The sequence below is a fragment of the Sander vitreus genome, chromosome 6, assembly GCF_031162955.1.
Source record: "Sander vitreus isolate 19-12246 chromosome 6, sanVit1, whole genome shotgun sequence".
NCBI lineage: Eukaryota > Metazoa > Chordata > Actinopteri > Perciformes > Percidae > Sander > Sander vitreus.
In genome coordinates this window covers 16,238,150-16,250,581 of record NC_135860.1, presented here as the reverse complement: position 1 = coordinate 16,250,581, position 12,432 = coordinate 16,238,150, and the positions used below count along the sequence as shown (strand labels likewise).

The window sequence follows — 12,432 nt, the reverse complement described above, 5'->3', positions numbered from 1 at the left end:
TTTCTGTTTGTTAAGGAAACGTGCAGGGAGATTTGACAAGTTATTTTACACATAATATCCCAACGTTTAGTAATACATTGAGCACATACTACCTACTGCTATAGGCCTACAGGAAATAATACACAAGAATTATGACCAACAGGGTTGCAAAAAAACATGTTTTTACTACAGTGGCCTACCTGCCTAACACCAAGTTTGCATAGCAATTATTTATTTTTTGAATGTAAATCCAAATTGCAATTTTTCTTCTACTTGATTATTGTATCATGAATAGCGGTTACATAACACGTCATTTGTAGTTTGTAGCAAATGTGTCACATAATTATTCTTACTGTTACCAAATGTCGATTTTGTCATTTGCATATGTTCCTGATAGGGCTGTCAAAATAACGCGTTAATTTCGATTAATTTAATCTGAGAAAAAATAACGCAGATTAATCCATTCCATATTGACGTTTGACCCGGAGCCGTTCTAGCCACCATTGGACTGTAAAATGAAGGAGGGAGACGAGAATGTTCTGCCTGGATCATTAATTGGAACATTTACTTGTAAAAATCTTCTTCCTGCCAACCATGGCTACCGAAATCTGGTGCTACTGATATGTCTGCGCTTCTCTCTGATGCTCTGAAACACAAACACCGCTGCACATGACGCTAGTTAACACTATACTAGACAGCAGCTAACGTTAGCCTACCGCTAGCTAGTAGCTGGATTAAACACGGTTAAAATGCTGACAGCTAACGCTAAACGGTGTAAAGTTTGACTGTGTTTTACTGTAGAGGATTCAACACCGGGATGTAACAATCTGCAGCTGCCGTCGGAGAAACAACACAGACGAATGAAACTGGTAAACTACAGCCTCGTGGTACATTTGAAGTTATTGTAAATGTCCTTTTCCCATCTGGTGGTTGTTTTTGTCGTTTAACATCAATTTACTAGTGAAATAAGTTATTGTTATACATTATTATTAAATCATTTAATTTTGACCATATGGCCTTAGCAATAAACAAGCCGTCACCAACTGTTGTTTAGTACCCTTTTGTTTTCTTTTCTTTTTTTACTTTCTTAAAAAGTATCGGTTCAGGCACCGTTAATTATGTATGCGATTAATTTCGATTAATTAATCACAGAGTATGTAATTAATTAGATTACATTTTTGAATCGATTGACAGCCTTAGTTCCTGATCTTAAAACCAGTTAATTATTTTTTTAGCTGATTTTGTCCACTCTAGAGGAATGTGTTTTAGGGCCACAAGAAAACAAATGAACCATACACAAACTAAATAATGATCTCCTTTATTTGCCAGAAACAAGGTTACAAAGTGATTCACAGAGAACAGAATAAAAGCACACAATGATTACAATACAATACATTTTAAAATGTGATCTAATCTTCTAGGAGTTGAGACAATACAGCATTCTCCAGGCTTTAGGAATCAAAATTAATTCTGGAGTGCAGAATTTTAGTGATGGCTTATGTTATGAAATTATGAAACAATGCAATATAAAACAGATAGATGTACACAAATAAAATAAAGGTCATCTATATTCAAGAAGTGACTTATTCACTGATAAGCTGTTATGCACTTTTGATACAATAAGGAAGTACCATGTACTGTAAATAGGTGGTTGGTCGTATGTTGAGCTCCGTCAAGCCTTCAGTCTTCCTGTTTCAGCAGGATGATGGGCTGCGGGAAAAAAAAATGACTGTAATGATAACGGTAATAGGCTGACTTTGTAATTGTCTTAATGTGGTTGTTGAAATTCAGGTCTGAGTCCATGACTACACCAAGATTTCTGGCTTTGTCTCATATTGTCGTTTGAAGCTGAGCGTTCACTTTTAATCATTCCTCTTTTGCTCCAAAAACAACCACCTCAGTTTTTTCTTCATTTAATTTAAGAAAGTTCTGGCACATCCAGTCGTTAATGTGTTCAATGCACTTACTCAGTTTTTGTATTGGACTAAAGTCCCCTGGCGATAAGGTTATGTAAATGTGTGTGTGGTCCGCATAACTATGGTAACTTATTTTGTTGTTTTCCATAATCTGAGCCAGTGGAAGCATGTAGATTGTATTCCTTTTAAAGTATATGCAGTGTGTGTGTGTGTGTGTGTGTGTGTGTGTGTGTGTGTGTGTGTGTGTGTGTGTATAAATAAAATGACGTACCAAAGTGTTGAACTGTTGTCTGCATACAGCTTTACTTAACCAGTAGATCAAGGAAATGGCTATTAACGTTTCAACAACCAGCAGAGTCATAATCAGTCCTTTGATTCCTTCATGGACCTATGAAAGTTCAGATAGTGGTGGAAGTGAATACACATTTGCTTTGTATTTCAGAAAGCCACAGAAATTACTTAAGGGCAAATGCTGTTTTCCTTCACCTTGACATTGTGCTCTCCTAGTGGAAAATTAAAACTGATCACCCAGAGACAAACTGCCGCAACTGACCAGAAGAAGCTGATGATGTTCAGAGAGAATGACAGCTTTGTCTGGAGAGTGAAAATTGCATGAATAATGCAGGCGTTACCGTTAAATTATTAGGAATACAAACATAAGCAGAATCAGAGAAGCTGTCATGATTTTAGTACAAAAATACAATCATTCTATTATTGCTGCAAATTTATGAAGAAAAAGAGCTTAAAAACACCAATTCAAAGTGTAATTGGATGGCAATTATCCACTTCTACTGTTGATGTTAAATAAGATGTTAACTTTGAATACTATGTTATATACTATGTCACTATGTTTTAGTTATTCTGTAAATCTCTTCATTTTTTTCTGCATACACTATGAGCCCATGTTTTTGAAGTATTTTAAGTATTTAGGAGATACAATATTACATCCTAAGACAAGTCTTTCAGAAACATTACAAACAATATACTACCATATACAGAATAATACTATCCAGTCAGCACATGCCATTATGTTTTAAATCAAGGGGTTAACTCACCTATTGTAGATGTAGCTAACTTTTCACTTATGAACAAAATCCTAATTTTGTACTTACCACATGCATGTTTGGAGATTGTCCAGCAGCATAGGACAGCATACCACAGACCACAAACTAAGATGTTGATAAAACATGTAAACTATTATACACAGAAATATAATAGTGAATATTGTAGAATATCAAAAGAAGATAAGATAAGACCCCATGCAAGGAAATTGAAATGTCAAAGAAGCAGAAGGAAATACAAGTTCTCTATTGAACACCACAATGAAAAGCAACGGAAATGTAAATTGGTTTCTAATTGTATTTTAACAGTTATCTACAGTGGTAACTTACTTATGGGAATGAATTACATTTGTAGTTTTGCAATTATATTTACCAGAACACTGGGTAAAGTGTAGAACCTGATGAAGTGGTCTGTCTGAGTAAAAATCTGACCGAGTGCAACAATGAACACACCAGCGATGGCTTGGGCTGCCTAATAAAAAAGAGATAATTACTGCATCACTATGCTGCACATTTGGGTGAGTGTTGAAGCCAAACATATAAATATAAAGCTATGAAATAGTCTGTGATTATGGCTCTACCTGTGTAAGAAACAATTCAACTTACTCCAAGAGGTTTTGGTTTCCCCTTAATAACAAAGATCTTGTAGGAATCTTTGTACACGCACTGGAATTTCTCCGGCATCAGTTGTCCCTCTCCAGCATTCCTCAGACTCCCAATGGGAATGGTGATAATCATTGATTCATCACATGCAAATGTCTTCTTCATTCTCCTGTGAACACAATCGAAGCAAAGAATGTTAAAGCAGTTTTTATCACTGTGATGATCTGCTGTTGAGGTTCTTTATTAAAATACCTTTTTTTTTCCTTCTCTTATCTTGATTCAGACCTAAAATATTCTGCTTTGTCAAATGAGTTTGACAAGGAAATGACCTGCCACGCCAATTGTCTTTGTTTCTTACTCTCTTCCTTTTGTTACACACACACACACACACACACACACACACACACACACACACACACACACACACACACAACTTAAACAAACATTTAAAACTATCCAGACTTGATATTTAAACTTCTTTATGTTCATAAATGTAAAGAAAACTGTTTTTTATATCAGAAATACTGTACTGTAACATAGAACTTATGGCATTTAGGCACTGAGGGTGGACCATAATGATGTTGTTGAGACCACTGGCAGAGTGAGGAAGTTAATGCGTGAGATGACCTCATCTTTCAAAGTATTTGCAGGGAAGTGAACATCATGCCTGAAGACTGAGGCACATCTTTGAGGCAGAGTGTGAAATAGATACTTCCCAAGCCAAACCTGGTAAGATCTTTATTAAATTGCAATGAAACAAGCTATGTTGTACATACTGTATTTGCGATAGAGAATATGAATTTCAAGTATCTCAGAGTCTGCATATTGTTTGCTAGTGGAACAGATGTTTTTGTGAATGTCGAATATGTCATGTAAGAAACACTATAATTATGTTAGGTATATGAGAATGAGACTGTCAATTCCTGCAATAACTATGACTTTATTTAATATGTTTAGATTTTATTGTCATTAGTCCATTAATTGTTTGGATGTTTACTTAGTTCAATGGTTGTTTTCAAAGCTGTACTTTGTGGTGATGATGTATTTGATTGTATTATAGTGAAATATATCTCCATATGGGTATCTCTAATATCTTGTCAGCCTTATTTACATAAATAAATAAAATTAGGACACCTTCAAATATAATGCAGTCCAAATACGCTATAACAACAGTCTTAAACGTGTTGAATCATCACCTCACAGTGTCAGAAACAATTTTTTTCAGGACTGTTGTATATCATTGCATTACAATGTACAAGTTTGTGTGGTCACTCTGTACTTATTAAAGCTACTGCAGTGTTTGTCCCATGTTAAGACTAAAGACGAAACATATAGATTTTTTCAATCATATTTTTATACACCAAAAACCATCATCCCTTCAGGTCGGGGAGGAACCATGGCCTGTGCTGACATTGACATGGACATCCATGAAGCTGACGTGGTGACACGCAGAGCCGAGTTGAGAGAGCCACCATTAGTGCGACATTACCAGGCTACAGAACTCGTGCCAGACCACAAAGGGCCGCTGCATGACCTGCTGCAGAAACAACCTGCTGTGTTGGGGGTAAGAGTGACAAAACTTTAGGATATCATGCCAATACACAAACTCTTTGAGAAGTTCATATTGTTAAACTATTATTGAGAGGTGGTGTTGATGTTGTATTCTAATTGTACTCTAACCCCATTTTAATATAAGAAAATCATGGTATTTTATCGATTGAATTAAATTAGGGTTTGTGACCCCCATTTCTGAGTCTCAAAACGTATATGACCCCAGCAGAGAGTGTCATAAGTTTATTTGAGGGGTGACCTCTAGCTCACCCAGTACCCAACACCCCATGTTGGCTGAGGCCTTTGCAGCAGCCCGGGTTTGAATCCAACCTGTGGCCTTTTGCTGCATCTCTCTCCCCTCTTTCCTGTCTATCCACTGTCACGTGAAATAAAGGGGAAAAAAATCCCCCCAAAAAATAATCTTTAAAAAAATATTTGAATGCAGAGAAAAAATTACATAGCAATGAAGATACATTGAAAATGATTATCAAACAAATATCCATCTTTAAAAAACTGTTGCATCTGTCAATACTAGTAGTCTAATTATGGTTTCTTTCTATCTACTCAGCTAACTGTCAGCATGGGAGCCCTTAGCCTGCATGTCCAGTACACACACACACACACACACACACACACACCAGTGCCAAGGCACCATTAAAGTGTTGAGGTTTCATTCTATTTGCTTGTTTTTTCCCCCAAAATAAAGTTTGTTGTTAAATACATTAACCAAATCTTATTCTTTCTTTACCATCTTCTTTATGGGAGAGGACCAGCACACACACACACACACACACACACACACACACACACACACACACACACACACACACACACACACACACACACACACACACACACACACACACACACACAACCCCACAAAATGCTTGCTTGCAGACTGATTTGGTAGACATTTAAAACTGTCAAAACTTGACATTTGAACCTTTTTATGTAAATAAATGTAAAGAGAAGTGTATTATGTTGAATCGGAAATACATGACATACAATTTATGGAAGTTGGCTATTGTAGAGACCACTGGCAGACTGAGGAAGTTAAGGCGTGAGTTGACTTAGTGGAGTGGATTAGAGTCCAGGATTTGCAGTAAAAATAATACACATACTTTTTGGCCACCCCAATTTGTGAAATAATCCAGTACCTCTCACACATTGATACACCAATGGTAGTGCTGCCATGCTCGGTACTGACTTTCTCATAAGCAGACGTGGCTTAGTGTCTTGTTCAAGGACACTTCAGTATGGAGTTACTGGACAACGTGGTGGTCTACCTGAGCTACTGTCAGTCTGCATTTATTGCTTCATAACAATGCAATTAAAATATAACACTACAAACTGCTTTCTCAAAAAGTATCTAAACCAAACAAATAATGAACAGTATGAGATTAATGTGTTAATATGATTGTTATCAAGTCTTTATAGTAGAAGCCTTTAAGTGTGTGTTTTAATGCTTCATAGTTTGCAACACTATGTGTATAGTCATAGAAAACAGGAACTAAGATAGTGTTTGTTTCCCCTCATATATATAGAACCTCTTTGTATTATATATATTTTACTCTGCAAAACATAAGTCCAGGCATTAGTGATCACAATCTTTTACTCATTCCTTCCTGTGATTATGTGATGTAATGTCTAAAAACATTTACAACACAGTTTATAAAGACATCACAGACAGATTAGTGGTGCAGTAAAGAGCAATCTCCAACATAACGTGTGCTCATTGTGCAGCTTTGGGCAGCAGCAACAGGAAATGCCTGGTTGCGAGTTTTGTGGTATTCTACTTCTTAAGAGTAAAAGATCACATCATCTTATCTATATAATACTGTAAATATGTGCACTATATTTGTAAAATACCATGTGTGTTATTTGCTCATGTAGACTGTGTTTATCTATTATCATTTGGATAAAAATATATCTCAAATTGGGAACAATATTTATTTTTTTTAAATCTGTGCTATATACCATTTTATACATACATTTCTTTTTTCATTATTCAATTTAATTTTAGTGTGTTTATTCTGTAACAATTTCCAGCAAGGACACAGACATTGTAATGAATTCATTGTCTCTGTTCCTGTGTCAGTCTCTGCAGATGGTGAGCGGTCTCTTCAGTGTTGGAGTGGGAATTATTTTTGCAGCAACTCAAGAGATGAAACAGTCCCTTTTCACTCTGTTCAGAGTTTCCCACCTGACTGGAGCACTCGTAAGTCCCTGCTCTGATTGCTTCCATTGAAACACAAATTATAAAAATCTTGCACTAAGTAAAGCAGATGACACTATAACTTAAAACATGGGACAAACTTGTCTTTAATATAATGACTCCACGTTGTTCTCCTCTGCAGTTCATCATTGCTGGAGTTGTTTCCAACCTGTTGTTCAAATATCCAGTATTACTACCTGTAAGTACAACTTAATACAAGCCCAACAAACAACATATTTTAGGTAATCAATAAAAAGGATTAATGTATGGCTTATGTTCCAGGTGTCCCTCGCGGTTAACTGTGGCTGTATTATTGTAGCTGTAGTTTCAGCGTGTCTGATAAGTGTTGACCTGGTTCACTGGAGTTCAGAAAATGGTGAAAATGATCAGCATTTGAGGGTAAGCTCATGTGAAGATTGTGACAAAATGAAACATTTTAAAGGGCTTATTCAGCAGTAGATATTTACATATAGTTGCTTCTATAAAATGAATGTATCCTTCATGTTTGTGTTTCTAACAGATGGAGGTGCTGGAGCTTCTTGTATTGGGGCTCGAGGTTTTTCTCTCTACAATCCTCTGCTTCTGGTTCGCTAAAGAGAAACATGCCAAATCCCCATGATCAAGCTGATGAAATCATTTGAGAAGAAATAAATTAAAAATAACTTTCTATATAGAGGACCAGGGGGCTGTATATTAGTGCTTAAGAGAAGTTGTTTTTGTTTGTATATCAAGTGTGGCTTTCTGTTCTGTCTCGATTGCCTATCGGAGCTGAAAACCCCGAACAGCCCCGGGGCCGTGGTCTGCGTCTGATGTTTGACTTGGGAACTGAGAACACAAGAATTGTGGTAAATAAATGTCAACTTCCCTCATGTGAAAGAAAAACCACTCTACATCCTCTTCAACCTCTGCGTCTCTCTGTGTAACGGTAGTAGTAGCCTCATAGTGCTGCTCTTTCAGTCTATCTGCAAGGGTCTCTCGGTGTGCGGTTTGACACTCGTGCTTTGGTATCAGTGGAAATATCTGCAACGTTTTCAGCTGCACTCAGACTTCCAGCTGGTTTCACATACAGCAAGCTTTACTGAGCTATGAAGGATTTGTATGTTATTGGTGTTAGCCACTAGTGAAAATACTTAATTTCATTTCAAACTTTACTGTGACAAAGAAACGAACACGACAACATGTTTTAAACATTTTAATCATCTGTACAAACTTGTCATAACAGATGACAAAAGAAAACAAAAGACATATGACAGTACAAGTTGTCTGGATTGATCTTCTTGCTATTTTTCTGTTTGTTTTGTAAAATACATATAAAAAAAACTCATCTACAATATAAACAGATTCATACCTAGTTCATTAAAACAAATGTACAGACCACTGACATACCATCATGGCAGTGTGGATTATGTGTTAATTTCCAATTTACAGTATTGTAATGAAATGTCTAGTTGAGCTTCATCCATTTAAGTCTTAGTGCTGTGAAGATGGACTCCTCTTATTTTCATCTCCTTGTCCTGATATACAAGCTGCTGTTGCAACAAGTAGCATTCAGCTTGAGGACTTCACAGCTATGAAGAAAGAAGGAAAACACAAGAAAGGGGATTTAGAAAAATTATTACACATTATGCAATCAAATTATTTTACTTGAGTCAGCATGCAATATAAAGAATGCCAGTCAAGTAAAGGGCCCATTTAAACACATTTAAGGTGTAAAATGGCATTATACAACACATTTTAAAGATAGATAGATTTTGTCAAACCAATCATTTGGTTACCCTAAAGTTGTAAAACTTCCAGTAATGACTGGGCATCAGCGTTGCTTACAAGATCAAGGCGATCAAATTAGGTATGGAAGATGTAGCAAGTAATACTATTTCTATTTCCTTAAACCAGTGATTTTCAAACTTATTTTCAGGTGTTTTTATTTTAAATGTTTTACAAAGAAAAGGGGAATACAACATATATTTTCAGTGCTGAAGCAATTTTATTGTCAAAATATACATATATAAAGTCTTTCATACTTATTTAAAATGTTTAAGTCCATAACAATGCTATAACTTTAGTGTTGCTAGATAAAATGTTTACAACTGACTGGAGCCTCAGGAATGAACAAAGAATGCTTCTTAAAAAGTAAGACCAAAGATTTAAGAGAAGCATATTTAAATGCATTAAAAGTCAAAAACCTACTTTAACCTTTATCAAAACATTTAAAGGAGCAAACAGTTGTTTCTTTACTCTATTTGATGACAACATTCTTAACAGACTCTTAAGTATTTAAGACTTTTGAAGTCCTACTGGTTAAAAGTTGACAATGATTTTTTAAATACTATATAAACATGGGGAATAATAAAAAAGAATGTATGGATTGTGAGTTTTTGCCATTTGGGTTCTACAATGAAGGGCAACACTGAAGTTATTCCACATGAATTGAATTTGCTTAAATGTAATTATAATGATGCTATTCTTATTCTGTTCAGTCCATTTCAACATCCAGGTCAATAAATGTAATGATGTTATTTGCATTATAATATTGTATGCATTTAATATTTTAGTGTATTGTGATTATGCAATTCATTATTTTTCAAATTAAGCACAATAAAGGCTGCACTTACATTAGACAACAAATAAAAACAACAAGTTAAACAGTTTGTTTAGAAACACAAAACAGGCATCAACAAATAAACAAAACATAAATGCATTCCAAAGCCCCAAAACAAAGGTTGTAACAGAGCATGCGTGTGTTCAAACCCTTGACAACATATATATTTCATGAAACAAATTTTACCAACGGATGCACAGAGGAAAAGAGAGGATGAGGGAAAAATGAAAAAGAGCCAGAAGTTTACAAAACAAACCACCCATCAGGAGGAGAGCCCTCTAACCCATGCAGCACACAACACAGGCAAAAAAAAGCACATTTTCACACAGATTAGTAGTCAGTCGGGTTCCTCACAGTTGTTAATAAGACTGCAGGGAACAACACAGCTGTCCGCTCTGGTGACACCGGTTACTTACTGAGCTAAAACCCCTCAGCTCTGAGTCAGACCACAGTAGAGAGGCCTACTGCTATATGAGAGGTCTTGCTCTGGTAAAAAACAAAACAGCAAAAAGGTGGTGAGTGAAACTGAAGCTTCAAATATTCTCTACCACTCAAATCCTTAAAATCTGAAATCCAAATAAATAAAAAAATACCTGATCATTTAAATAATAGTCAGTCTAATCCGCTTGTGTGGTTTGTTGGATTTCATTAATATGTAGCTGTTTATGAGAAGACAGTATACATCTGAGAATGAAAGCTCCACATTCAGATTAATGCGTGAATAAAGAGAAGAAAATATAGCCATCTAAAGACTTTTGAAGACGACTGTTTTCTCTACATGAAGTACAGGCTGATGTTCAGATGTATGCATTTTACAGGTAGAACAATAAAACATGTTCAATATAATTGGAACAGCTTTGAGTAGTCTAAAGCTTACTCAGACAGTGACATTTGAATCCTAAACCTCTTCATATGATCAGATACCAGTGCAGACTCAACATGATTTTTACAGTCGATCATCATAGCCAGGGTATATATTAGGGTTATAAAATGAATTTTAAATCCTGGCTTTAGGTTTCTTTAGGCAAATGGTTTCTAATCCCTATCCTTTCTAACCTCAACTTGTTTGTGTATGACGGCAAATGCAAAAACTACGTTCAGAAAGCAGAAAGTTTAGAATGATATGCAGCGCACATTTTACTTGACTGACGTTTTCGACGATACAATAGTAACACTATAGCACTATATTTAACCCTGTACCAGTCTGAATACAGTACATTTGGGGCTGAATTTTCTATACAAGTAGATTAAGGAAATAGGAAAAAATATAATATATTATGGGGTAAAAGTTAAAAGGTTCAGTCAAGTAGATTACCTTTTTTTCAATAAAAGAAATACATAATAGAGTAAAAAAAAGTGAAGTACTTTATGTAACTGTCCCTGAACCTAAAAAATACATGCAAATGTTCTGCTGTGAAGTATTCATACCTCTATATAAAGGTAGGCTAAAGCAAAAACACAGGACTTAAGAGAGAGCCACAGAATTTAAAGGGGTGTCACCGTATCTAAAACTGTACTTCTCAATATATAGTCTCATGAAACAGCGCGAGGATAGCACTAGTACAACACCAGGTCATCTGAGTATAAGAAGGAAACAAGGAAGATAATCAAACACTCACTGCTGTGATGAACTTGTTGCTCTGGGGTTGGAGGTCCTCCTCTTTCTCAAATAGGGAAGGAGACGCGATGGAGGAGGGAGGCGTGGAGGAGCACAGGAAAGACGTGGGCTCGTTGTTGTTGTTGTTGTAGGAGTCCATGACAATGCTGGGGTGCGCGGGTATAGTGAGGGTACTCAGCCCTGTTACACTGTCAGTGGAGGTACACTGGGAGGATGTCTCTGAGCTCTCAGTGACTGTCACACAACAAAAAGAAAGACACATTAATATTGTAATACTGGATCAAGCAACACAGAACTCCATTCATTTCCTAATGAGGCAATTGTGTTTGGTTTGTATGTTCAGACTTTGGCAACTCCTAGCAGTGGCAGCAAAGAACCAAACAGTAACCCCCCATCTACCCCTGTAAAATTGCTACACAAGGCGCACTATATACTTTTGTATTTCCTAGTTTACATTTTTAAATATTATTTTATTACAGCTTGTTTTTGTGTGTTTGTCTTTGTTTCCTTTATCTTATTTTTGTCGTTTTGTGAAGCACTTTGTAACACACAGAAACTGACTTGGAGTAAGTGAATACTCATGCAAACAAGTATTTGTAGTTTATATTTGTAATTAATTTAGATTACTTTAAAAAAAAAGGTTCTTTAGTTCGGTGTGACATAAGCAGCTCAGATAATACTTTCAGTAGTAAAAATTGAAGAGAGAAATGAGAAGAAAGCACAAATGAGCAGCAAATTATCTTTAATTTTTTTTTTTACTTAAAAAGGTGCTGTAGGTAGGACTTAGCCAAAAAATTTGAACATCGACAACTTCTGAGTCCCTCCCCGCTTTCTGCTGAAGCCCAAAACGGTCTCCTAAGCCCCTCCCCCCACAAGGGAGAATGAATGCG

General features: G+C 36.0%; 3 protein-coding genes across 6 annotated transcripts in view; 1 reads left to right on the top strand and 2 right to left on the bottom strand.

The window, feature by feature from the left end:
* Positions 1–1,281: 1,281 nt before the first annotated feature.
* LOC144519731 (uncharacterized) lies at positions 1,282–3,945 on the bottom strand. The gene is made up of 7 exons (XM_078253101.1): positions 3,812–3,945; positions 3,563–3,728; positions 3,330–3,428; positions 3,008–3,064; positions 2,382–2,489; positions 2,167–2,283; positions 1,282–1,689 (listed from the first exon to the last, which is right to left on the bottom strand). Exons 2-7 carry the CDS (start codon positions 3,722–3,724, stop codon positions 1,660–1,662), a joined length of 573 nt encoding a protein of 190 aa, XP_078109227.1. The 5' UTR covers positions 3,725–3,728; positions 3,812–3,945; the 3' UTR covers positions 1,282–1,659.
* Positions 3,946–4,032: 87 nt separating this feature from the next.
* On the top strand, positions 4,033–9,847 carry LOC144519732 (uncharacterized). The gene is made up of 6 exons (XM_078253102.1): positions 4,033–4,288; positions 4,942–5,123; positions 7,209–7,328; positions 7,468–7,524; positions 7,608–7,724; positions 7,846–9,847. Exons 2-6 carry the CDS (start codon positions 4,956–4,958, stop codon positions 7,942–7,944), a joined length of 561 nt encoding a protein of 186 aa, XP_078109228.1. The 5' UTR covers positions 4,033–4,288; positions 4,942–4,955; the 3' UTR covers positions 7,945–9,847.
* plekhg4b (pleckstrin homology domain containing, family G (with RhoGef domain) member 4B) overlaps positions 8,505–12,432 on the bottom strand; it is a 30,500-nt gene continuing 26,572 nt past the window's right edge. For 3 of the 4 annotated variants that reach the window (XM_078253099.1, XM_078253096.1, XM_078253098.1), the window contains exons 22-24: positions 11,544–11,776; positions 10,341–10,410; positions 8,505–8,893 (exon numbers count right to left, since the gene is read on the bottom strand). In XM_078253099.1, the coding sequence (XP_078109225.1) occupies positions 10,366–10,410; positions 11,544–11,776 (278 nt within the window). In that variant the 3' untranslated portion in view covers positions 8,505–8,893; positions 10,341–10,365. The remainder of the gene's footprint in view (positions 8,894–10,340; positions 10,411–11,543; positions 11,777–12,432) is intronic. The other variant, XM_078253097.1, reaches the window with a different exon arrangement.

Coding starts and splice junctions, on each gene's coding strand:
- LOC144519731 (XM_078253101.1), bottom strand. CDS start 3,724: ATGAAGAAGACATTTGCATGTGATGAATCAATGATTATCACCATTCCC. Junction 3,065..3,329: donor ACACTTTACCCAGTGTTCTG/GTAAATATAATT, acceptor TCAACATCTTAG/TTTGTGGTCTGTGGTATGCT. Junction 2,284..2,381: donor TAGGAGAGCACAATGTCAAG/GTGAAGGAAAAC, acceptor GAACTTTCATAG/GTCCATGAAGGAATCAAAGG.
- LOC144519732 (XM_078253102.1), top strand. CDS start 4,956: ATGGCCTGTGCTGACATTGACATGGACATCCATGAAGCTGACGTGGTG. Junction 5,124..7,208: donor AACAACCTGCTGTGTTGGGG/GTAAGAGTGACA, acceptor TTCCTGTGTCAG/TCTCTGCAGATGGTGAGCGG. Junction 7,525..7,607: donor AATATCCAGTATTACTACCT/GTAAGTACAACT, acceptor CTTATGTTCCAG/GTGTCCCTCGCGGTTAACTG.